The sequence below is a fragment of the Helicoverpa zea genome, chromosome 30 (genome assembly GCF_022581195.2).
Source record: "Helicoverpa zea isolate HzStark_Cry1AcR chromosome 30, ilHelZeax1.1, whole genome shotgun sequence".
NCBI classification, from domain to species: domain Eukaryota; kingdom Metazoa; phylum Arthropoda; class Insecta; order Lepidoptera; family Noctuidae; genus Helicoverpa; species Helicoverpa zea.
This window is the reverse complement of record NC_061481.1, coordinates 1,062,225-1,088,829: the sequence shown is the minus strand read 5'-3', so window position 1 is coordinate 1,088,829 and position 26,605 is coordinate 1,062,225. Positions and strand designations below refer to the sequence as shown.

The 26,605-nt window shown below is 34.9% G+C and overlaps 1 protein-coding gene across 1 annotated transcript; it reads right to left on the bottom strand.

The window, feature by feature from the left end:
- Window positions 1–708: 708 nt before the first annotated feature.
- LOC124644698 (titin-like) lies at window positions 709–26,605 on the bottom strand. The gene is made up of 15 exons (XM_047184207.1): window positions 26,443–26,605; window positions 21,096–24,855; window positions 19,821–20,594; window positions 19,106–19,229; window positions 18,459–18,549; window positions 17,374–17,632; window positions 14,762–14,827; window positions 13,666–13,828; window positions 12,924–13,118; window positions 12,233–12,363; window positions 11,734–11,785; window positions 11,127–11,353; window positions 5,443–5,504; window positions 2,355–2,505; window positions 709–1,273 (listed from the first exon to the last, which is right to left on the bottom strand). Exons 1-15 carry the CDS (start codon window positions 26,469–26,471, stop codon window positions 1,205–1,207), a joined length of 6,153 nt encoding a protein of 2,050 aa, XP_047040163.1. The 5' UTR covers window positions 26,472–26,605; the 3' UTR covers window positions 709–1,204.

The window sequence follows — 26,605 nt, the reverse complement described above, 5'->3', positions numbered from 1 at the left end:
CTAATCATGTTTCTACGTCTAACAAAATAAGGTTTATATCATGAACTTTCAGGTAACCAAGTTGTATTTTGATCCGTTTTGTATTTACTGAGAAAAATTGAGATCCTTGGCGCCAAAAAATCAAATTCGTCCTCTTGAAGCTGACCATAGGTACTTAGAGAATAATTTTAACAGAAGAAATTATAAATAAAACAAACGCAACTCAGAAACACGAACATTTTATTAACAAAAACAAAACAATCTTCCATTATACAAGTACAAAAAAATTATAAACGAAATAACTAAATATTTAGGTAGGTAGGTACTGAAATACTGATTTTGGGGTAATGTTAATTTACAAGAGTATTAAGTAAGAATATCCGATGGCAGTTTCATTAATAAACTATAAAAGGTAATTACTATAACTTGCATAAACTAGCTGCTTCTCGTGGTTTCACCCGCTTCTCATAGTAACTGCTGTACAAAACCGGATAAAAACTATAGGTATTATATTCTTCTCAAGGTTTTAATCTATCAGTATACCACATTCAGCCATTCTATAATTGGACGTAGTTATGCAGAAACGTTCCAACCCACTGTACGCGTAAATGCTTATATCTGAAATTAAACTTGAATTTGAGATATAAGCATTTACGCGTTTCAGTTGTATTCTTTTTTATTCTAACTAGTAAAGGTACTAGAGGTTTTATTGTTGAATTATATTGAGTTTAGATAACCATATGCTAAATTTTAGGCTGTTCAATCACAATAACTCGATTTCGGGTGACTTGTGGGTTGGAACGTTTCTGCATAACTACGTCCAATTATAGATACCTAATCATTGTGACGTACAAACACACATCCGCATTTAAAATGTTTATAGTTCTCGCCAAAGTTCATGGCGGCTCCTGCCTAAATTCGATTGCATTTAGTGTTTAAAATATAACTTTCTCGGATTTGAATTGCAAGAACTTTCGGGGTAAAACAAAGACATCAAAAATTAAGTACTTAAAGACACATTACTACCACGAATATAAAAATCACTCATACAAAATGTTAACTTAGGTAAAATGTCAAAAAAACATTTTATATTCGAATTTCCCGCTACCAGTTACCGCATTCACTTCAAGTTTTAAAAACTATACCTGGGAGTAAAGTTCAGCCATTATATTAGATAGTTTTTGAGCTTCAACTTTATCGTTTTAAAATGTCGTTTAAATATAAATTAAGGATGGAACTGTTGGGGTATTTGTAAATGTTTCTTCTCCACATTGGGCGTCATCGAACGGCATCTCTGCGGAAGAAGAATTAAATAAATTAATGCTGGAAACTATTGAATAATAAGGTGATGCTACTTTTCTAACTTGGTATGTACTTTCTAAGTATATCTTGAACACCAATGACGGGGTTTGGATGGGACGTTAAACTGTAGGTCCCGGCTGTCATTGAACATCCTTGGCAGTCGTTACCAGTTACTTGGTGAGACCAGTCTAACCAAGGGGTTGCCTGATCTGTATTCGAAATTGCCCTCATACCTACTTGAGGGGGTGGTTCCTTGCCCACCAGGCCACCACGATTTTTTTAACATATTTTGTTTACATTTTGGGGTGGCAAATAACTGACATAGTTCTTTTCTGTTTTATTACACCTATGCCCATTGTCCTTCATCGTCGTCTCATCCATAGGACGTCCACTGCTGAACATAGGCCTCCCCCTTAGATCTCCACAGATACCTGTTGGAGGCGACCTGCATCCAGCGTTTTCCGGCGACCTTTATAAGGTCGTCAGTCCACCTTGTTGGTGGACGTCCTACGCTACGCTTGCTAGTTCGTGGTCTCCACTCCAGCACTTTTCGGACATCTGTTCTGCGAGCAATATGGCCTGCCCATTGCCACTTCAACTTGCTAATCCAGTCCTTACCTCTATAATCAGCCTCAGACATAACAGGGGTTCTCATCTCAACTTTCATCACAACACTTTCAGCTTGTACACCTCCGAGTGTATCAGTAAGACTGGTTGTCCGACTTACTGGCTTCTGACTATCCGTAACGACTGCCAAAGATGTTCAATGACAGCCGGGACCTACAGTTTAACGTGCTATCCGAAACACAGTCTAACCAAGGGGTATTGGGTTGCCCGGGTAACGGGGTTGAGGAGATCAGATAGGCAGTCGCTCTATAACACACTGGTAGTAAGACTGGAAGCTGACCCCAATATAGATGGGAAAAAGACTCGGAGGATGACTTGAGAGGTTGGTTTTTTACCCACTAGGCCACCACGGCCTTTTTTCTCGTTGAAGTAGGTATATATATTTTGTGGCAATGAACTGATATAGTATTTTTTGGTTTTATTGCGCCTATGGCCATTGTCCTTACCTCTCTATAATCAGCTTCAGACATAACAGGGGTTCGCATCTCAACTTTCCTCGGCGGCGTCGTGTCCATGTCGTGGACTAGCTTGTATACCTCCGAGTGCTTCAGATGGTCGAGCGAGACCGGCGGCTTTTCGTATTTCATGAAGTTTATCCTATTTGGATAAAAGAGGGTTAGAAAGTTGTGTTTGTAGTTGTTTTGGGGGTTCCAGGGAAGGATAAGTTTTTGCGAAATAAGGAGTTGGTAGCTATATTTTTGCTGGCAAGCAGTTAATATTTAATTTCAGTTTTTTTTTTTAATAAAATACCTTAAATTAGTTCAGTCATTTTAGGTTTTATTGGTGCGGGTGAAATCCTGTTAAGCTGAATTTTTGTATAGGTACACGATAGGTAACAATGTCAATTTTTGACTAATAAATAAATCAAATCCAAACACATTTATTTCCAGGCTACATTGGCCCATAGATATTAGGTAATAAAGGCGTATACAAAAATTCAGCTCACTAAGTATATAGGTAGGATTTCTTCCGCAGATTGGGGGTTAAAATGACTGGACTACTACTACATCATTTCGCAAAAACCTGTAACTAAATGCGGTTCATAAGGAGGTTTAAAATTATAATGTCAAAGGTCAAATCTTTGAAATTCTAACTTTAAATAAATTAATTTCAAAATATTTTAGTAGGAATTTCAAAGATTTAATAACAAGGGATAAAACAACAATATAATATAGAATTTTTGACGAAAAAAAATGATTACGATACAAAATGTTATGTATTTTTGAAAATTATGGAACTAAATAGATATGTTTCTTTATTTTTCAGAAAATACTTACCTAGAGCTGTAATTGGTAAAATAATCGACAATATTATGTAAGGGGGAAAACAGAATAACATAAATATATAAAAAAAATACAGAAATATTGTGGTCGGCAATACATACCTACCTACCTACTTTATTTTAAAATACATGATGACTATTTATTTTTAGTATAATAGGCATGATGACAGTAATTAAAAATCATTAAAATATTATACTTATTAAATTAAAGTTGAAGCTTGGAATATAAAACGCGCATTGTTTTCTTTTTTAATAATGTGATTAATATTTATTTTTATAAAATAAAACTACGAAATTAGGCAATCCGCCATGATATCTTGAACACCAATCAGAGCGCGTGACGTCACCTTTTGGTCGACGCATTAAAAACTCGCACAAACGTCACATTTCGTATTGTAAACTTCCTCTGCGAATCTCTGTGTTTTCATTAATTAATTGTTTATAACGAGTACTATTTGAATGTAAATGTTATTAAAATCAAATATAAAATAACACGAATCATGAAGCAAGGATTGATTAGGCAAACAACGCTAATTTGCCTAGAATCGATATATGCTAGGAGAGTTTTTGGCATCAAATAAAGATATCTTTAGGATGCAAAAAAGATGTATTATGTCTATGTGTAAACTAAAAGTAACAGACAGTTGTGCACCTTTTTAGGGTTCCGTACCCAAAAGGTAAAACGGGACCCTATTGTTTTCGCTCCTCTGTCCGTCCGTCCATCCGTCCGTCCGTCCGTCCGTCCCTGTTGGATTTTTCACAGATGATATATTTCTGTTGCCGTTATAACAACAAATACTGAAAATTTGAATAAAATAAATAATTTGGGTGGCTCCCATACAACAAACGTGATTTTTTTTTATGGTACGGAACCCTTCGTGGGTAAGTCCGAGTCGCACTTGGCCGGTTTTTTACCATTTAGACCTCGTACAAAACCTATATTATACTAGAATCTAGAAAACTATGTAAAAACTTACATCAAAGTGATCTTCACAAAAATAATGGTGTGGGTAAAAAATACTGGGCAATATTGGTTTTGAATCTCGCCTTGCAAGTTTAAGCCACTTTTTTCGTATTTTTTAATGTGAGAAACCAGAGAAACGTACACAAATAACTTAAAATGAGTTGTTATGAATGTGTTCTTACACTGGGGGACCCCACACCACTTATACACTTTCGAATTCATATTTAATAATACAAAAAAACTTAATTATTGAACGAGCGTTGTTTACTTGCATCTTGTCAACCCAAGGCGTGACGTCACAAGTGACGGCATGACACTGACAAGCGTTTTCGCGCCGGATTCAAAGTGGACAGAGAAAAATGCAATTATTTGACAAAAAAACTTCGCATTTTTTTTAAATTAATGATTTTCCGTATAAAATAGACGTATACCTACATCATACAAAGGAATTTAAAAATTTGTCATCATGCCTATTTTGTGAATGAGGTAAACCTAACTCAAAAACAATTCAAAAACGTTTGTGGTAGATTTACAGCGCTTTCACACTAGGGGATTTAACGCGTGATTTATCCGAGGGGTTCAACATTTAAAAACTATCGAGTCGCGTATATTTCGCGCGTATAAAATCCGATCGGAAAATCTTATGGTATGAAAGCGCTGTTATATTGTCCATATTCTGAATAATGAGAAAATACATAGAAATACAAAAAAAAAAACTTGAAAAAAAATGCAAGTGATGATAGTTCGACTATCATGCTTGAGAGGTGATTTTCAAAACAACTTGTTAATTATAACTCACTTCGATCAATTTGTCATACGTATCGATCATAGTCTCGCGTAGTCTATGGAAATCTACTAGGTGGCAGTTTGACTCCCTGTAATTTTTTATATGCAAAAAAAATAATATTTTAATAGTTTAAACTTTCAATATTTATTTTACATAATGTCTTTAATTTATATGTGTGTCATATTTTATTTTACATTAAACAGTATGTTTCTGTGCGCTGTCCATAAGGCTATGGAAATTAAGGTATTTTTATAAAATTAGCTATTAATTCTAATCTTATAAAATATTTTCAACATCTTTTTAATTAAAAAAAAAGCACGCTTTCAATTTTCATTCCAAACAATTTTTATTTTAATTTTCGATTTTCAGTCCGCCATTTTGGGGAAGCCGCCATTTTGGATTTGTAAAGACCGGGAAGATTCAAATTAAGATTCCAAGATTTTCTTACATACATAGTTACAATTGAAGCTAATATAAGCGTGTTAATAAATGACTACATACCTATATTTCCTACAGTAAGACTTGGTGTTCCCCCACGGCCAAATCTGATTCCAAGTGTCAATCTGCCACGTGGACATGCAAACAAACAAGAAAACATACACGTAAGCAGGCATACTAACTAATTTATATGACAGTATTTACATAGATTACAATGATAATGAACCTATATGTATCTATACTTACATACTAATATATAAGAAAGAGGAATATTTTTTTATTTGTGTTCCTAAAGACACCGTGACTACTGAAGCTATTTGAATATTTCTTCCACAGTTCGGACGCTATGTATACTATCCCCGAGTGATTTAAGCTATTTTTTGATTATTCGAGTACGTATGGGAACAGGATTCTACAGTAACCGCGACAAATAGCTATTTTATAGGATTTAAAAGTCAAGAGCCTTGATCTACACTCATCAAAATTCGGCCAAAAAATCACGTTTGTCATGGGAACTCTGTAAAATATTTAGGTATTTTATTCTACGTAGTTCTCAGCTGACTCATACGAGAGACAGCCTGGTGACAGACAGACAGCGAAGTCTTAGTAATAGTGTCTCCTTTTACCCACCTAAAATACGTCTAATGATGTAAAATGAAACAAATTAAAGGACAGTACAATAACATACACAAAATATAAATACAAAAAAATGTATCTAAAACTTATCTAAAACATTGCATCAGAATAACTGACAACCCCCATGCTATCCATCTCATCTGCTTATCCATGCAGACTAGTCTTCCAGAGTTTTACAAGGAGCTACTGCCTATCTTACCTCCTTATCCCAGTTACCCGGGCAACGGGCAACTGGTAGCAAAAAGGTAGCAATTATTTATATGAATTTCTTGGGATATGTGGACGCTGACAGTCATTTTGATGCAAAAAAATCTACTTTCCAAACGGACGAAAACAAGGACGTTTACAATACTAATATAATCATACATAGACTATATAGAGACGTAGACAATATATACATGTGCATACAATATCTAACTATGTAAGATTAGATATAATTTTACCACATATTTATACATTTACATACCAGTAGGAAACCTAATTCTTTCATTAGGCGATACGCATGGTGATTGAAAAAAGTAATTAGCCCGTCTTTTAGATAACCCTAAAATAATGGACACGTATTTTTCTTTTCTTTCACAAGCAAATAACAAACAGTTTTGTGTTACTTCACTTCTAAGTATAACTTTTACATAGACGTGACGTCAAGAGCGTTATTGCATTATATCTTAGTAAGTAACTATTTCATGTTTTGTAAAAATTAAAAATACGTGTTCACTATGTTTTGGCAATCTAAAATGAAGACTAATTTAGAATCACTATTTCTAAACCATAAAATTATCATTACCATTTCTCAAAGATCTTTAATTTCTTATGTCTTAACTATTCTCCATCTGAGTAGGTAATTAACTGAAGGTAAAAATCTTGATAGGACTTACACAAATACATAAACAAATAAACTACTTGTTAAAATAATGATTCAATTGATTAAGTAATTGTTATTATTGTATTTACATTGAGTTTTAGACGCATTTTATTTTTTAAATTCGTTTTAAATAAAAATTCCTAATTATCAACATTGTTTATTTTTAGTTAAGTGCGAAATAAAATGGGGTAACCACCTAACCTATACAATTTCTTATAATATGTAGGTATTGTCGACCACAATATTCAATTTACAAAAGGATTATTTATAAACATTAAGGTTTAAAAATCTTATTTAATTTACCTCATTAAGTTTCTGTATCATGCAAAAAAGTAAGCATTTACTAAGCATTCATTAAATAAATCGAAAAATAATTTTGGAGTAGCGTAAATAAAATGTCAACATCTGTCTAGCCTTTTCCCGACTATGTTGGGATCAGCTTCGAATCTAACCAGATGTAGCAAGGAGCGACAGCCTATCTGGCCTTCTCAACCCAGTTACCCAGGCAACAAAATACTCCTAGGTAAGACTGGTTGTCAAACTTACTGGCTTCTGACTACCCGTAACGACTGCCAAAGATGTTCAAATGACAGCTGGGACAACAATTTGACGTGCCTTCCGAAACACGGAGGAACTCGTCATGACAAGACGGTCACGCCAAACGTTGCTTCACCTTATGATCGATCGACCCGTGCAGCTATTCATCGGCACGAATCTTGAGCGCTGACCTTCACCTGCGCAGAAGTAATTTATTGGGTCCCTTTTGTGGTATGAAGTGAGGCACGGGGGCGGGCTACAGCGGTGATAGGCCCGCAACGCATCGCGTCATAGCCGTCACTCGGGATTGGTTCTTTGCTAATAAATCACTTCTGCGCAGGTGAAGGTCAGCGCTCAAGATTCGTGCCGATGATTCTACTTAGCCACGAGCTCCTTTGATTTTGAAAAATTCTAGTTATTTTGAATATGTCTTGCAAGTCTAAACGATTGGTAGCGGCATTGCGACGCGACGTTGCCAAACTAACTATGTAATACTATGGACGTTGCCAATCATTGCAAAATAGTGGCTGCCTAGCCAAATTCTGATAGTTGTTGAAAACTTTATTTATTAAAATAAAAACAATAATAGAATGGGCTATTTTTTTATTAACATGGTGCTAGAATACAAGCCATGTTAAAATAAAAATAGTAATTTAAAAATATACTCTGGACTTTTGCGTTTTTTGAAAAAAAGCATGACAATACCTAAAATTTTTTAGAACTTCTAATATTCATTTACCAAAAATTATAAAAACTGGCAGATATCTGCCCATACGCTACCTACCGAGTTAAGAACCTCCCTTCTCTTTGGAGAGTCGGTTAAAATACATAATATCGCTTAGTAAATGCTTTATAATATACTTACTTAAAATATATTAACTAATTATAGATCTGTCATATAACTGATTGTCACTGAATATAAACGTCAGTTTTCTTAAAACAACAGTTTACTATGAATTTTCACATTAAATTGTCAAAGTAAAACAATTATTTTTAAGAAAAAAAAGCCGGTCAAGTGCGAGTCGGACTCGCGCACGTAGGGTTCCGTACCATCCAAACTATTATTCTATATACATACAAATATTTATAGATATCGATATAAAAATGAGTATGGGAGCCCCCCGAAATATTTATTTTATTCTAGTTTTCAGTATTTGTTGTTATAGCGGCAACAAAAATACATCATCTGTGAAAATTTAAACTCTCTAACTATCACGGTTCATGAGATACAGCCTGGTGACAGACGGATGGACGGACGGACGGACGGTCAGACGGACGGACAGAGGAGCGAAAACAATAGGGTCCCGTTTTACCCTTTGGGTACGGAACCCTAAAAACGGACGTTTATGTTATCAGTGAAAATGGGTTTTCTCTAAAATTGCGTGTAAAAGTGCGTAATTTTAACTTTTAATATCAAGTACAGTTATACAAACAGATCTATATTTAAATGATAAAAAAAATGTAACTTATAATATGTAATGGTATGTCAAACCTGCTGTCATATGGTAGGTGTTCACTTTCGAACCTAAAATGACACATAAACATGTTTTTAATGACAATACAATGACCATTATAATAGAACGATAGAATTTACAAAGTAAATTGACAGAAATATTGAAAAAATAACTTTAATTTTAAACGAAAGTTGGAGATTTGACGTTTGGAAAAGTAAGTCGCCACATTTCTGATACTAAAATCTGTCAAAGTACTTCGTTTGTTGTCAAAATAATTTCTTAAAGATTTCATTTACCTATAATATGTATTTACGGTGAGTTCCACCTTTTAGAATGAAAGAAAAATGATTTAATTATAACAATTAGTGAACTTATATTTTGGTTTAATTATGGTTTGTTTATTTTTATATCGAATATTGGGTAGTAAAATTGCAAGGGCCAATGTTAATTTCACAAAAATTATTGTAATTTCTTTTTATATTATTTGTTTTTTATTCAAAATCAATATCGGCCCTTGAACCACCCGATAGTTAAATGGTGCAACTCACTCTTAATGAATGAAGTCGATATGTCAATGGTTTTTTTTTAGGTCAGTATTCTAAACCAAAGAAACTAACGGCCAGTTTCTTCATCAAAAGTTAAAGTTAAAGTAATGTCTAAAGTAAAAGTAACGGTCAAATTCGTTTTTTCAAGGCTAAAGTGACAGCAAAACTAATAGAAAAATTGAATTTAACCGTTACTTTTACTTTAGACATTACTTTAGCCATAACTTTAACTTTTGATGAAGAAACTGGCCGTATGTCTGTGATCAAACCAAACTGACTGTCAGCCGCCGAATGTGATCTAGTATCGTCGTGTGACAGGTCGTTGAGCTCCCTAAGATATGGTTGAGCTACACGACGACTGATACATGCGTGCCGTCTGTTGGGACTGGTCAGCTCCAGCCTGATGTGGCTCTTTCCTCAAAAGACCATTCCAGACAGCGTACATGGTGACACTCACACATAATATTATCTGATTTATAATATGTTTGGACTTTAAAAGAGACTATGAACCTTGAGTTTGTTTCGGAATTCGGGATCAGTCAGTTAGGAAATGCCGACCCCAGCGTTCTTGAAATGACGTGTAAAAGTGATGTAATGTCCAACTTGCAAAATAAACGATTTCATTTCATTTCATGGACGCTGACATTCGGCGGCTGACAGTCAGTTTGGTTTTTTGAACGAAGCCTAATTTTGTTTTATTGATTCTGTAATATGATGCATTTAAAACAAAAAAAACTATTTTTAAAAAAGTCAAAATACCCAATAGCATTCCCCTTGATAACTTCTGAATGCTGTTCAAACATTTCTTTAATCATCTGCTCATCGTAAACGTCCTTCGAGTTCTTCCATCTTCTTCCACCAGGTAGCACCACTGCCATCCGTTCTTCAGGGTCGAGGGGACCGAAGACTCTCTTCGGTTTAGCTGATCGGGGAGTTGGGTGTTGCTTGACCATCCTTGATTCGTGTTCTATTCTTTCTTGTTCCTAGATTTTGGGTGTGAAAGTTTAAGTGGTTTGTATAAACTGTCTAACTGTTGTTTGAGGTTGAAGGCGTAATTTATATGGGGCTCATGATAAAATTTAATTTGTAGTCGTAAATCTATGGATGTTAATTTTAATTATAGTATCGGTGTGTTTTTATAACGGATCCATTTATTTTTGTTCGATTAGAGATAATTTATGTTAAGCTGTTGTCGAAAATCAATCTTCTAATCGGAAAATAATCGATTGATAGATTATAGAAGAGTAATAAGTTAAAATGAGAATTTAAATTTAATATAACGGCTAGATTCAGTGTGCGCCACTGTTTGGCACACCGCATGTATCTCGTGGTGTACTCGCTGTAGCAAACAGTAACACATTGCGCGCGAACATTACTAAAATGTCCGCGAAACTATTCTGTTGCAACAACCCTTTTCATAAAAATGCCGTCCAGGCCGACTGTCAGCCAGGGCGGCTGTTCTCTCTAAGGAGATCAGTCAGCTGCGCAGGACAAATTATAGTTTTTGCACATTTGCTTGGACACAGGTGCACTCACTATTCCTTCACTCTCATAGCGCGATGGGACGACAATCCGACAGCAACGGAGAGAGATCAGGCTTATTTCAATATATGTAGGTTTGAATAATCCTTTTAATACATCAACTATTAACTACTTTATTCTATTCCATCACTATCAAACTATTTCCTACATATTAAAATGTAATCTTACCTTTCTCTGCTTTTCATTCCTAATCTCTTCCTCAGTCATTCTCATGCTTTCTTGTTGCATCTGCTGCATTTGCTGCTGTTGCATCTGTTGCTGTTGTTGCATCTGTTGTTGTTGTTGCTCCACATTATTCTCTCTTACTTCTTCGATCGTCATCTTCTGTGACTCGTTTTGTGCTTCGTTGGCCTCAGATTCATTCACTTCTTGAATTGTCTGCATTTCGTGGGTTTCTGGTAAAATTGCAATAAACATTAACAATTAAAACAAAAGAGTACTGTTTAGTTGGTAAGTAACAGCCGCACGGTTCAAGTAGTCATAAGGTTAAGCAACGCTTGGCGCTAGCAACCGATCTTATAATGATGAGTTCCTCCGCGTTCTTTAAGGCACGTTAAATTGGTGGATCCCAGCTTTCATTTGAATATCTTTGAAAGCTACGGATGGTCAGATGCCATGTCTGACAACCAATCCTAACCAAGGCGTTTAGGGTTACCCGTTTAGCTGGGTTGAGAACGCCGAGCCGAAGAAAGTTGGGTAAATACTAGGTAGATGATGATTGTATCAAACCGTGGTGATTATGTTATTTTGATAAATAAATAATATACATACATACCTTCAGCCTGTTGGTAGTTTTGAGACTCCTGAGTAACTTCCACGTGAGCCTCCTGAAAATTTAAACAATCAATCTGTAGTATCTCTTAATTAAAGAATCTGCTTCTGAAGTACGAGTATGTGGGCTTTTTTCCAGGTCAGGTAAGTAACAATGTAACTTGTAAACTGTAAGTAAATCTTGGATAGCAATGACTGAGTTAATATGAAGGAATCTTGAGGAAACCTGGACTTTAGTTTTAACTATCTTACTACTAATAAATAGTTCATGGTGACAGAAAGACAGTAAGTCTTTAAATGAATCCCGTTTCTATAACTCTGCACCCAAGTACAGAGTTATAAAAATTATCCATTACTTTCTCAATATTAAAAAAAAAACGTTATGGACTTCGCTCGATAGACTTCGCTTATCTTAATAATAATTTACCATTTTATCCTTTTGGTATGGAACCCTCAAAAGACCAATGATAATAATGATGACCAAATAGTTGAGTAGTTCATACCTGATGGCTGATCTTGCTAAGCTGCTTGGAGACCAGCTCTAAAGACTGCTGGATAACTTCCGGCAGTTGGGCTAAAGCAGCCAGCTGAGCCCGCATCTGAGCTAGCTGTTGATCCAAGCTGGCGTTAGGATCTGAAAGAAGGCATATTAAGCTTTAAGAGTTGGTAAATAAGATCCATTTTGAAATGGGATAATTGGATATCTTAGCCTTAGATACACCCTAAACATACAACAGTATTTAGAATTGGCTTACTGTTTCGTCCACATGAGAGAGCCAATAAAATTCGATTTGGGTACTGTTGATTCCCCTGGGTAAGAGGGCTAATATAATTTTAAAATGAAGTCCTGAACTTGATTTTTAAAATATCATTCTGAGTTTCTTGTCTTCTTATATATGGTAAGCGTTCAATATAAGACCCAAAGAAAGAGGATAGAACTACAAGGGCTCCATATCCACGAGTTGATGCATTGTTAAAATACAGATTTTTTTAGGATTTTTTTGTATGATCTAATCTTTGGACTACAGGACCGCCTTAAAAACTTTCAATATTAGATAGTCCATTTATCGAAAAACACCTACAGGCAGTCTTTTTATCTGAGAGCTCAAAGTAGTTCTCATGGGACGTAGGTGAAACTGCTGGTGGAAGCTAGTCCCCATATGAATTTCTTTAACTAGGCAAATCTCTACTTACCAACCATACTCTGTACGCTCCTCACAAGCTGTTCAGCCATTCTATTCTCCATATCTTCTTTGGTCTCTGTCTTCTCTACCTTCTGTTCTTCTGGCGCTACTTCCTCTTCTGGCTCTTCTGGTATCGGTTCAGGATCTGGTTGTTCCACTACTATTGGTGGAGGAGTGGGTTCTCTTGGTGGGGGGAGTGGTATACCTGTGGAAAGTTTGTTTGTCAAAAGGATTAAGGCTTCGTTCAAACCAAACGAGAGATTGAAGTAATGCAGAACATACAGATAACGAAGATGATATGTCGTGAAAGGTAGAGAGGTCGTTGCTATGTAACAGCCGCTAGGACTGATTTTTCAATCTCTCAATGTTGGCGGTTAGTAAATATGATTAAGTTACTATATTTTTCTCAATAAATGTGGTTGATAATTCAACATGTTTTTTTACAAAACTAAAGGTCAACTCTTATTCAATATTCGAAAATAAATACACCGTTAGCCAATGTAGTTTTTTTTTTTTTTAAACAAAATGCGGAGTACATATTTGATTTTTTTTTAATTAGCTATAGTTTTAGGCTCGTACAAAATCTAACCCACATTGTGAAGGCAAAAAATCTTAAATGAATGACCCTGTCCATACTATGGTTCTATTTGATCAATCCATTCAGAAGATGCCGTGTATTGTTGCCAAAAAGTAGCTGTACATATCTATCCGTGACACACCAAAATGTACTTCAAATTCATTATCAAACTCACCAGTATCCTCAAGATCAGGAACCTCACTTTCCTTCAAAGGGTCAACGGCTTCCAAGAACTCCGGTACCTCAGGTATGAGTATAGGCTCTTCAGGTTCTACTGGTGGCAGAGACGCCTCTGTGTGAGCTCTCTCTTCCCACGGCAGAGGACCAGTTTCGAAGTCCTGAGGAAATTGGTGAGGTGATGGTGAGGGAATTTACAGAAGTGTGTGAGAGTAATGTAGTGTGTGAATAAGGTACTGAAGAGGTTCGTTGGTATTTCAATATGTAGCACACAGTAGATAAAACTGTCGGCCGATGGTTGGCTGGCTGTTTATGCTCGTAATCGTGAATACAATCTAACTTTTAAATGGCCTGGTACCGACAAGATGCCTGACCATTGTAATGCTGACTAGTCAGAGCTAGATTAAACTATCGGCCGACCAAAAATTTGCAGCGGGCAGGAGTAATGGTGGTTTAACATCGTAGTCGATAAATATCTTTACTAATATTGAATTGTGACATTTGCGTTTGAAAATAACAAAATGTCTATATGACAGACAAACACAAATGTTTAAAGAATTAAAATTGAATGTTAAACAAATGAATATTTTTAATGCTAGTGAGCGAACGGTCCAAGATATTTTACACTGTTTTAAACTCTCAATGATCATAAAGTAGTTTGGTTCAATTTTAAAATAAAATATTTACAAAGTGAAAAAATAAATTTGAAATTAACTAGAATTGAAAATATTCATTTATTTGTTTTCAACAAAGAAACAGAAACATTATTACATAAGATTAACAATAAAGGCAGTGAAGGGCTGATTATTTAAATAATAATTAAAATAAAGCGTCAAAAGCAACAATATTAAACAATCCAAGAAAGTTTGTTACAATTATTTTTAGAAAAAAAATATTTAATTAAATAATTTGAGAAATCTACAGAAACGTACATTAATCAAAAGAGTAGGTAAAGTGAATAGAAAATAAGTAATTTGAGAAATCTACAGAAACGTTCATTATTCAAAAGAGTTGGTAAATTTAAAGAATTGGTAGAGATAATAGAACAAAAGTTAATATAGTTACAGATGTTAGAAAAACAAACGAATCTATACCTCAGGTTTATAATCAGGAGCAACTTTAGGCTTTGCCTGTTTCACTATCTTCACTTTATACGGTTCCTGTAAAGAAATATAATTATTTAAAACCACTTGCTTATACTTCACATAAAAACATCTAAAGATGGCGCGTAACAGATTTAATTCACGAAAGCGGGTGAAGCTTACTAGTGTGTGTAAATATACGTATGTATGATACAGCAATTCGGCTACTAATGAGCACTTTGTAGTTTACACACATGTATGATTTTCCCGCTTTTGTGAGATATCTAATACATGTATATGCAGATCTTCCTAACATCTTTCACCAAATACCAGTAACTAGGTATGCTGCCATTAACACTAATAATATCCAAAATTTGTAGAAAGTAAGTTTATATTTAATCCAAAGAATTAATTTTATTATGTTTTATTTTGAATAAACTTTATAAAAATAGTATGATTCATCAAAAATAAAAATTATGTACTACTTTTTATATAGATGACATTATCATCACTCTTAAACTCAAATACGATAAGTAATATGTAACAGAAATATAGCAATCCAATAAAACGATTCTATTCTACTTAAACTTGAAAAGAATTATACCCATATAATAAAAACAATAACGAAGACTAAACCAATTAAGAACAACGCGACGCACATTATAAAACTAATCAAAACGAAAATTTTCTTAAGAAACTCACTATGTAAAAAACGAATTCCCGAACCGACCGACCGCTTGAAAACCCGAATATAAACTAATTTAAATCTACCCTAAGTGTATGAAGATCATTGATTTAGAGCCAAAATACCAAAGCATTGATGATAGGAAAAATATAACAAATCAATTCAATACGGAAGTTATTATTTATAGTACATTTAATGTTATTCTTGGCCCTGATGATATGGCATCTGCAATTTATATGCGGAAGCCTGTCAATATCATTGATTTAGATCATGGACTTAAACTAGACTTGTCAATAGTATTAAGATCAAAGACTGACAAAATAGATATATTACAGTCTCAGGCGTGAAACAGTGCCTGCCGGAGTTGCGGGATTGTTCGAAAGAGTTATCACGGCCCTGGTACATAAAAGGCCTACGACGGAACACGACGGTTTTTAGTCAGTAGAATAGAATAGAATAGAATAGAATAATAGTTTATTTGCAACGGAATGTAGGTACAATATAAATACAGATGTTACAAAAATGCAATTGGCGATCCTTGTACATTCTACCTTAACTTAGGCATGCAAAAATAGAATCATTGATTAATTACAATAGGTTAACTACGTTAGTACATTAGGTTAATTACAATATTAAGATTGGATATTATGAAAGGTCTATTTTATCATTTATAAAGTCAGAGATGGAATAATAACATTTATTTAATAAGTAGGAAGTTAACTTTTTTTTAAAGATTGACATGGGTTCATTTTTAATGCTATCTGGTATTTTGTTAAATATAATTGGGCACATACCTAAAACACTTTTCTTATACAAAGCTGTCTTATGCTCATTAACACACAAGTTGTTGGTATATTGCCTTCTTAGTGGCCTTTTCCTATTTTCTGACAATTTAGTGAAAAGTTTCATATTTGATTTTACAAAGACAGCTATTTCGAAAATGTACAGTGATGGAAGTGTTAGTAAGTTTAGGGACTTAAATGCAGGCACACAGCTGTCTGTTACTTTAGTAATCTGACACTCTCTCACCGCTGCTAACCCACAGCGGGAGGGGTCATTTGATGATTATTGACGTCGTTAAAAAAAGGCGTAAAACAGTCCCACAGTCTCACCCTCGTCTCGTGGAAACTACTTCTCGTAACCGGATGAAATATAGCCTATGTCACTCGTCCATAGTGTAGCTTTACAACAGTGAAATAATTTTACAAATCGATTCAGTAGTTTCGGAGCCTTTGACAAAAAAACCTCTTTATAGTATGTATTTGAAAAGAAATTAGATAAAATACTTGTACTGTCATTAAAAGACCTTTTAAATGATAAATATCAGTTTTGCCTTGGTATTGATTAAATGTATCGTTTAATTCTCTTTCGTTTGATCGAGTAGCAGCTTGATTTAATGATTGGTTTAACATTGGCAGGTTTTCAACTAAATCACGCGTAAACAGTGTTAACGATTGCTGAAAATCGATCTCAGTGGCGTGCACTTGGAGAGGCCTATGTCCAGCAGTGGACTGCGATAGGCTGGTGATGAAACAGTGTTAACGATCTACACTTGACAATTTAAAATAATGGCGGCTAGACCGATTGTCACGGTGGCTGTCCTCAATTGATATTTTAAAATTTACATCATGAAAAACAAATGGATATCAGATAATATTTTGACACCTTTTATACAAGGTCGGTTAGCCCCGTGGTACCTAAGCAAACTGATAATAAACTAAATATAATGTTTATAAATACTTATAACATCAAACTATAGTCAACAAATACGCTCATCACACAAAATTGGAGTGTACCGGGAATCGAACCCTTAACCCTCTGTTTAGGAGTCCCACATAGTCATCTATGCGCCAATGAGGTCGCATTTCTACTATTGTATTAAATAATTTCGCGATTATACTATTATAGTAGGATTTACCATCTAAATAATTAAACTTACCGCCACAACTTCCTCATCCTGCGTCCACCCCTGATACCCGAACTTCGCTTTAGGCACCGGTCTCTTCGGCTTCTGCAAGAACGTCGTCCATCTCTTCTCTTCTTTCTTCTTCTGTTCTGCCTTCTCTCTTGCTATCTCTTCGTTTAAGGCCTTTATCACTTCCGAGTCTTTTAGAGTCCCGATCATTGGCTTTATCACTTGAAAGTCGACGCTGGAATCATCAGCCCGATGCATGTGTGATGATAGAACTCTTGAGAGGCTGTTTCAACCATTTTGGACAATTGTTTGTATTAGTGTTGTTGTTTTGTGTATTCTAATGTTTGCTTTGCTAGTCTATAATTACTTTACATTGTTGATTATTTTACTATTTAAATATACATAAATATATTTTTTTATTTAAAACTAGCTTCTGTCAGCTGTTTCAAATGCCTCTCATGTAAACAACAAGCTATCTTACTCTGTTGTTTGGTTTCAATCGGACCAGTAGTTCCTAAGATCTTATTTGTTTAAGATGAATTCATAATTTTGATGCTACACTATAATTTTAATGTTTTCTTAGCACCAATAAATGAAAGATTTCAGGACAACAATATGAGCATGTCCAATGAATGCACAAATAATGAATTTATGCAAATTAAATGAACATCAAATGAAAAATGTTCAGATTTTTCATGAATTTCAGAATAAAATGAGTTTGGTGGTATATGTTTGAATGAAAGATGAATGTAGGTATGTATGTATTTTACAAAATGATTGAAAACAACACAATCGAGATGAAAATGAGTAACAGTAATAAAAAAAACATAAGTAATCCTTTTTGACAATCGCTTAAAATTTACAAACTAGCTGTTCCCACAGTTAGAACTACTTTTTCTACCTTCAGAAAAAGTAATCTTATGTCCTTTCTCATGTTCGAGCTCTTGACTATTTATGAGCTTTTTTATTAAAAATACTTCGACAGTTTTTAAATGAAAGCGCTACAAACAAATTTTAATCTACCATGGATGAATTGATTTACGACTGATTTCTAAAACCCTATCAAAAGATAGATAAGTTATAGAAGTTTAATTTTAAATGATTCTTACCCCATAACGTGTGCCTCTCTCAACATTTCTGCTTCACCAGATATGAGGGTAGCTATCTTTTCCTCTGATATTCCAGGTTTGCCAAGTTCCTCTGCAGAAGTATAGTGAATAACATTAAGATTATAAATATTAGTTCTGTTTCTTATGATTTTTTTTGTCACGATGAACAATCATTAAAATAGATAGGTTCATTTTATTTTTTGTTTAGTTATTTAGTTTGAAAATATTATATTTATAAATAGATGCCATGTTATAATAATTTGCATTATAAAAATACTACACTAGAAAATAATGGATTTATAATTAGTAGTCAAAAGTTAAAAATACCGTCCAATAACCAGTCCTACCAAGAAAGAAATATCGTGTTGGCCGGGTAACTGGGTTGAGGAGATCAGATAGGCAGTCTGCACTGTGACTGTATTACTTTTTAAAAAGAGTGTCTATTTTCTTGCCGGCTCTTCTCCATGAGACCAACTTTTTGGAACCGTGCAAGTAATGTGACGTTTCATGGGTGCCTGCAAAGGCCTATGTGAAATAAAAAGATTTTGATTTGATTTGATTTGAGTCGCTCCGTGTAGAACTGAAAACTGGAAGTCGACCCAAACATAGTGAGGAAAAGCTAGGCTTATAAAGAGTTAAATACTTACTAGCAACCTCTTCATCCATGACAGGGGTTTCTAAGCCATCAACAATTCCTTGGATAGTACCAATGATTTCACCAGTCTCCGACATGTATGGAGATCCTCTTGGCTCTTGAGGCACCATGGGTTCCTAAAACACATTTTTTTTCATGAGTGTGCAAAAGGAAGAATACATTTCTTCAAGACTTTGCAAAAACCATGTTTTCACCCACGGACTAGTAAAAAAAGTAGTTTTCACCATGTATAAATAGAGTTTTCAAATAGTGGAATTTATACATAACTAGCTGCCAGTCATGATTTTATCAGCGTCCCGCGGGAACGAATTCCAGCATATGGATAAAAAGTAGCCTATGTTATTCTGGTATCCATCCAAGTTCAGAGTCTACTTACAACATGTGAATAATAGGAGCATATACAGAAATATGTTATTCTGCTTATAATATTAACCTTTATGGCTCAAGTTATATCAAAATCTATTGCGTAGAAAATATATCCATACACAAACTTGCACGCACGACAATAATAGTAGGATTTAAATAAAAAAAAAAAAACATTTAATATGAAAACGTCAATTTTTTTCTGTCTTTGTACTTTTCTATGAAACTGTAAAAACATGTAAGAAGAAGAGAAGTTATATCTTCCAATATATAATCACTAATAAACTACCTAAATAATTTCTGATTATATCAGTATCTGTGTACATATGCTCAGATGCACTTACCTCAACAAATGGATATTGATAAGTCTGCCTCTGAAGATTCTCAGGGTCAAATACTACGGGCCTAAATCCTAATAGAGGATCAGGTTTCTTCTCTTCTTCTATTCTCATAGGTGCCTGAACTACAGGTACCTCAGGAGCAATCCTAGGCTGTATCAATTCTTCTGGTTGTTTTTCTACAATTGGTGTTGGAGGTACCGGATCGAGAATAATAGGTACAGGTTCTGCAACAGGTACAGGTTCTTTCTCTACAGGTATATCAACCCGAATACTTTCTTTCTTTTCTACTTCAGGTAGTTTTTCATCGATGATCTCAACTTCAACAATTTTGACCTCATTTTCGAATTTTACACTTTTCTCTTTCGATTTCTCTTCGCTTGTTGCTATTGGTTCGGTTTCAATATTAACATCAATTTCGATACTCTGTTTTCTACTTTCTTTCTCATCAACTTCGGTAACAATTCCTTGAGTCTCATTTTCTATTAGTTTTGGAGTTTCAGAATCAGCAATAGATACTAAAGCATTACACTGTTCCATAATTTCATCTATTTTTGTGTCAATTTCTTGGAAACCATTCTGTATGCTTTCTGTTTTAACTTCTTTAGTATAAGACTCTTTGTAGCTCTTAGTTATTTTTTCTTCTTTAAACTCTTGAGTTTTTACTTCTTTTTTCGTGTCTATGCCCACTTCTTCTTTGTATTCCTCTATGCTCTTGATGGTTTCGTCTATGGCTGATGCAAGGAGCGAAGATTTTCTCTCGATTTCTCTTATCTCCTCCTGTATACACAGATATTATGGGAATTATTATTAAATTAAAATTCAGTCAGTGTTGTAAAAATATGTCTTTTTTATGTTCAATTGATATGGAAAATTCATGTAAATCATGATGTAGAAAAATAGAGCGATGTAGAAATGTCCAATTAACACTTTTATGGATCTTATATAGTACATCATCATCATCATATATTAGAAGTCGTAGTTAGTACATCTCGTATGTACTTAAATTATCGCTTATAAAACTAATGTATAAACTATCGGGACATTAACGCGGTAAAGATAATAATGCTATGCAGTTATGAAAGTATGATACCTTTTTCTTAACCCGACATTTACAGTGATAGTGTAAAAACCCTTGTAAAAATAATGATGCAAATGTATATTTAAATACTTTACCCGCATGATAATTTGCTTGGAAATGATCAATATATGCATTACATCCACAATGTCATAAATGTTTATTACAATGCGGTTCACTGATTAATTTACTATTTCACATACCTTCGAATAATCCTGATTATCCGCACCACCAAACAAACCAGGTTTTCTATAAACTGGTCTAATACCACCTCCTCTTAAACCGGGTTTTATATAAACTGACCTAATAGCACCACCTTTTAGACCCGGTTTTGAATACACTGGTTTAACACCACCACCGTTTAGCACTGGTTTTGTAAATACCGGTGATTTGGGGTCTGCAGTCGGGGTGGGTAAAGGTGGATCATATACTACTCTTTCTATAGTTGTTTCTATATGAGGTATTAGTTTCTTTTTGACTATATTTGGGTCTTCATCATCAGGAGTTGGCGTACTATCTCTTGGGACCGGAGTCGCACTCCTACTTTTAGGTAAAGGTAGAGATAGTTTGAAGACATACTCATCGGTTAAAGGAGTGGGGGGGACAGTAGAAGGAGTGGGGGTATCTATACTGCTCGGAGGACTTTGCATTGATGTCTGTTTATCCAAATCTGTACGTAAAGATAGTTTTCTATCCACAGATTTTGCTGTGAATGATGCTTCTTGAGTTTCGGAACTTTGGCTTGTAGATTCAAGTTTTTGTGATACTGATAATTCCTTGCTGACGGCTGATGCCTCGCTCTGAGAGGAAACTTGGCTGATTGCTGATGATACATCTACTGCTGACTCTTTCTTTCCTGATTTTGAGCTAGTTTCAGTAATAGAAGAAGTAGCGCTCACTTCTTTAGATGCGTCTATAGAGATTTGGTCTCCAACAGCTACTTGGCTTATAACAGATTTGGATATTAACTCTGAAATATCTTCTACTTCAATTATTTCAGGTGATAGAACGCTGTCTACGGGAACTATTTTGACTATCTTAAGCTCAGCAGATTCATCATGTACTGTCTTTGTATCTTTAGGTTTTAGTTTAATAGTTTCAGTTATTTCTACTACCTCTACTGGTTTAGGCGCTTCGAGAACCTCAGGTTTGGTTTCAATAACCTTCTCTTCTATCTTCTCTTCTTCGATAATAGCTACTGTTTCAGCTTTTACTTCTACATCTTTGAATTCAGCTTTAGATTCTAATGTAGTCACTTCAGCTGATTCAGCGATGGCAAGAGACTCATTAACATCAATGGCTACTTTCTCAACTTTCTCTTTTTCTTCCTTTAACTCGACTGCAGATTCTAGCACGCTTACCTCAGTCGATTCAGCTATAGCAAGAGATTTATTAATATCAAAAGCTACTTTTTCTATCTTTTCAACTTTACTTTCTTTAATTTCTACTACAGGTTCTACGATTTCTTTTGTTTCCTGCACGATAACCTCTTGGATGTCAGTTTTTTGTACAGCAGTTTCCTTCTTAACTTCTTCTTGAACTAATTCTTTAGTATCGTGTATAACTTCTTCATGCTTTTGCACAACTGCAGCGCTTTTAGCGACAACTTTGTCTAGTTTGTGAGTTTCTTCCACAATCTTAGCTGTTTCGAGTTGTCGGACAGCGCTTTCTATCGCTACATTTTCAGCGCTGACTGTCTCCACAGCTTCGAAAGCTGTGTTTATTTCTTCAGCGCTCTGTACTGATGATGTTTCTGAGATGTCGGTCACATGTTCTTCAAATATGGCGTCTTTGTTAGTATAAACGTGAGATTCTACTATAGCTATGTAAGTTTGCTTAGGTGGTTTGGGCTTCTTATGTACAGTATCTTGTTTAGTTTCAACGAAGCTCTTCTTTTCTATCTTCTCTGAACTAAATTCCGTCTTGGACATTTCAGTTTTTTCCTGCGAAGTTCTCCTACTGTCAACTTTAGATAACCATTCTAAAGGATCGCTTTCTTTTGCAACTTCTTCTTCGATCTGACTCCTACTTCTGGATCTTCGACTCTTCATCAGCATCTGTTCTTTAGCGTCTTCTACAGCTATAGTCTGGAATTCAGAAATAACAGCCCCTAGTTTCTGCGTCATCTCTTTAGTCAGTTTCTTTTCTGAACGCTGAGCCATTTCAGCTCCGGATTTCTTTTCTGATACCATCATTTCTTGTTCAATCTTTTGCTCTTGTTGTACTTGCTCAGCTTTCACAGGCACTGGTTTTATTATTTCTTTCTTTTCAATCTTTTGCTCTTGAATCTTTACATCTTTTTCTATCTTTTGCTCTTGTGTCTTTACATCTTTTTCGATCTTTTGAGAAACTGCTTTTACCTCTTTCTTTTCTACCGGTACAGGTGTTATAAGCTGTCTTGTTTGTTTTGTTTCGACTTTTTTAGCTTCCTGCGCTTTCATTACTTCTTTTTCAACAACATGTGAACTCTTTCGTACTTTTGTATCTCTTTCTCCACTCTCATATCGCGTTTCAGTCACCGATTGTTCTAATTGATTGAAGACTGGCTGAGTTAGTAGGAATCTAGATAAAGCTACCATAACATCTGTTAGGTGTATGAAGAAGGTGCTTAATAGCAGATCGTAGTGATATGAAGAATGTACAGTACCTCTAATATTAGGTATTGTTTGTAAGCCAATAGTGTAAGCTCTCTGTTCAGCTGAAGTTTTCTCTCCTTTGACGCTAGAAGCTACAGTTTTAGCAGCTTTCTTAAACTTGAGTTTAGCTTCTGATCTACTTTCAGAACCCTCTCGACTAAATTCTTGTCTCGGTTCTTCTAAATATTCTTGTTTATATTCTTCTGTTGCAAGAGATTTTCTATGTATATCCATTTTGCCGTGTTCAGTTTCAATTTGCTCGGAACTCTCAGTTTGTTGAACATCTTTTCTTGCTATTCTTTGTGTAGCATCTTGAGTTTCTGTTCTTTCTTCTCTACTCATTTTTCTTTCAGCGTATTCCTTAGTTTCTTGCTTACTCTCAGTCTTATCTATAATTTCAGAAGATTCTTCTCTTTTCTCATACTTAACTTCAGACTTCTCTTGCTGTTCTGATGTACTTAATTCTTCATCTATCTCTTTTTTAATTTCCTCAGCTACAGAAACCGCTCTCTCAATACTATCATCAACAACAGACATAGCAGTTTCCTCAATCTTTTCTAAATCAATCTCTTGCCTCATCTTCTCAATGTACTGCAATTCCTCTCTAACAGATTCTTCTTCAATCTCCTCTTTAAACATTTCCTTCTTTTCAAAAGATTTACTTTCCCTTCTTACACTTTCCTCACTAATTCTAACACCTTTCTTCTCAGATTTCACATCTTCAATCAAACTTTCTTTGAAACTCACATCTTTGGAAATAGATGCTTTTCTTTCAACCACAGTATCACTTACTTTAGTCTCTTTAGTAACATCAACTACCTCCAAATCTTTACTAAGACTCTTAACATGCTTTTCATATTTAAGTAGCTTCTCGACCACTTCAGTGTTCTGCTTAAATCTTGTTCCATCAGGATCGTACTGTTCAGATATAGGTAGCTTATACCTATTGGGTCCCAACGCATCTCTATTAAAAGGACTTAGCAAATAATCCGGGTCATTATCAATAGGACTTTTTCCAAATTGATCACGGTAATTAGGGTTAAGAATTATAGGGTCTTCTAACGGAGGAATTTCAACTATAGGTTCAGTAGAAAATGGACGGTGAGGTTTCGTGGGAGTCACATAAGGGGAGGCGGTTAGAGATCTAGATTCTGACAGTTGGTTTGGGGAATCACCGAGTTCTAACAGTCGACTGCCGATGTCAGACGGTTCGACAAACTTCTGAATTTCGAATACTACCTCAGTGGGTTCCGATTGACGGCCGGAATCTTCCGGTTCGTAGTCGTAAATCGGCTCGAAATCGTGAAGAACCGGGTCGTAGAGACCGCTGGAACAAAGAAATTGTATATTGAGAAGGACTTACAAAGAAAAAGTTTTGATAACCATTCCTACTAATATTATAAATGCGAAAGTAACTCTGTCTGTCTGTTACGCTTTCACGTCTAAACCACTGAACTGATTCTAATAAAATTTTCTACAGAGATAGAGTTGACCTTGAGAAAGAACAGAGGATGGTTTTTATCCCGGACTTTTGAAGAATAGTCTTGGAAACGCAATATAACCGGACTCTACGCGGGCGAAGCCGCGGGCGGAAGCTTGTAGATTTCTAAAAATAAATGTGTTTTATTGAAGGTCATAAAAACTGGTCTGGTTATAAAAACCAGATACGATATGCAATCATAAAATAAGCAAATATTTGTTGTAGCACCAAGCAGAAAATACCCGTTTTAAAGTAGTCCCATTTACCCTTTGGGTACGAAAAAATATTCTAAAACAACCTTAGATATTTAAAAAGGCGAGAGTATTTTTAACTCAAATATATTTCAAGGTCAAGGTCATTGTCAACAAATAAATAAAAGTGACTCAATCCTGTTCATCCTGAAACCGAAAATAGATCTCAGTGGCGTGCACTTGGAGAGGCCTATGTCCAGCAGTGGACTGCGATAGGCTGATGATGATGATGATGATGATGATGATGAATCCTGTTCATATACGTCAACCACCATGGATGTATGACACAAATGCGTAGCAAATTAATTTTATAAATTCTGAAAAAAATGTACTAACATCATTATAGAAATCTCTTCTATAATATTTCGATATAATAACGGATAACAGAGAAACATCACTAGCACTCTCTCCACTCATTTTTAAACAAAACAAAAAAAAACGAATTCGATAAAAAAGTATTTTTCAAAATGGCCGCTTGACAGTTCGTTACAAGCTCACAGTTATTAAGATACTAATTTTAATAGTCTAGTCTTTCGATAAATCTATTTATAAATAACCTAGGGTTTAAAATTATTATTGTCTTATGTCTTTGAAAATTAGACTATGTTTATATTTTTATGCGAAACTAGTTTTAACGCGGTATCACCCGCGTCCCGTGGGAACTACAGCCCGTACCGGGATAAAATATAGCCTATGTTACTCGGGAAGAGTGTAGCGCCCCAACAGTGAAAGAATTTTTCAATTCAGTTCACTAGCCTTTAGAGTACAAACAAACAAAAAAATCCTCTTTATATTATTAGTATGGACACGCAATTGGCCGTTATATTATTTATACAGAAATACTTCAAAAATATACAGTCATATTGAGGTAGGTTCGGGTAACTGGGTTGAGGTCAGATAGGCAGTCGCTCCTTGTGGCACACTGGTACTCAGCTGCATGCGGTTAGACTGGAAGCCGACTCCAACATAGTTGGGAAAAGGCTGGACAGATGATGATGATTATGTATAGATAGGGTCAATATAAATAACATCACTAGAACAATAAACTAGAACACTCTTGACAAATACTTAATATAATATTTCACCGTTTTCACATACAAACCACTCTATCAATATCACGCTTTTTAAAAAAAAAACATAATTTCAAAACACACTTCTAACCAAAATAGCAAAAAAAACTCACTGGTTCAAATAACGCAAATAGAACTTCATTATTACCCTTTTTCTACAAAACACCAATTATAAAAAAAACCGATAACCAAAAAATAAAATAAAAAACCGATAAAAAAATCGGTAATTTTCGCGCCGTACCCCACTGTCAAATGAAAAAACAAAAACCGAATACA

Coding starts and splice junctions, on each gene's coding strand:
- LOC124644698 (XM_047184207.1), bottom strand. CDS start 26,471: ATGAAGTTCTATTTGCGTTATTTGAACCA. Junction 19,230..19,820: donor ATCAATATCCATTTGTTGAG/GTAAGTGCATCT, acceptor AATGTGTTTTAG/GAACCCATGGTGCCTCAAGA. Junction 11,354..11,733: donor AAACTACCAACAGGCTGAAG/GTATGTATGTAT, acceptor CAATTTTACCAG/AAACCCACGAAATGCAGACA.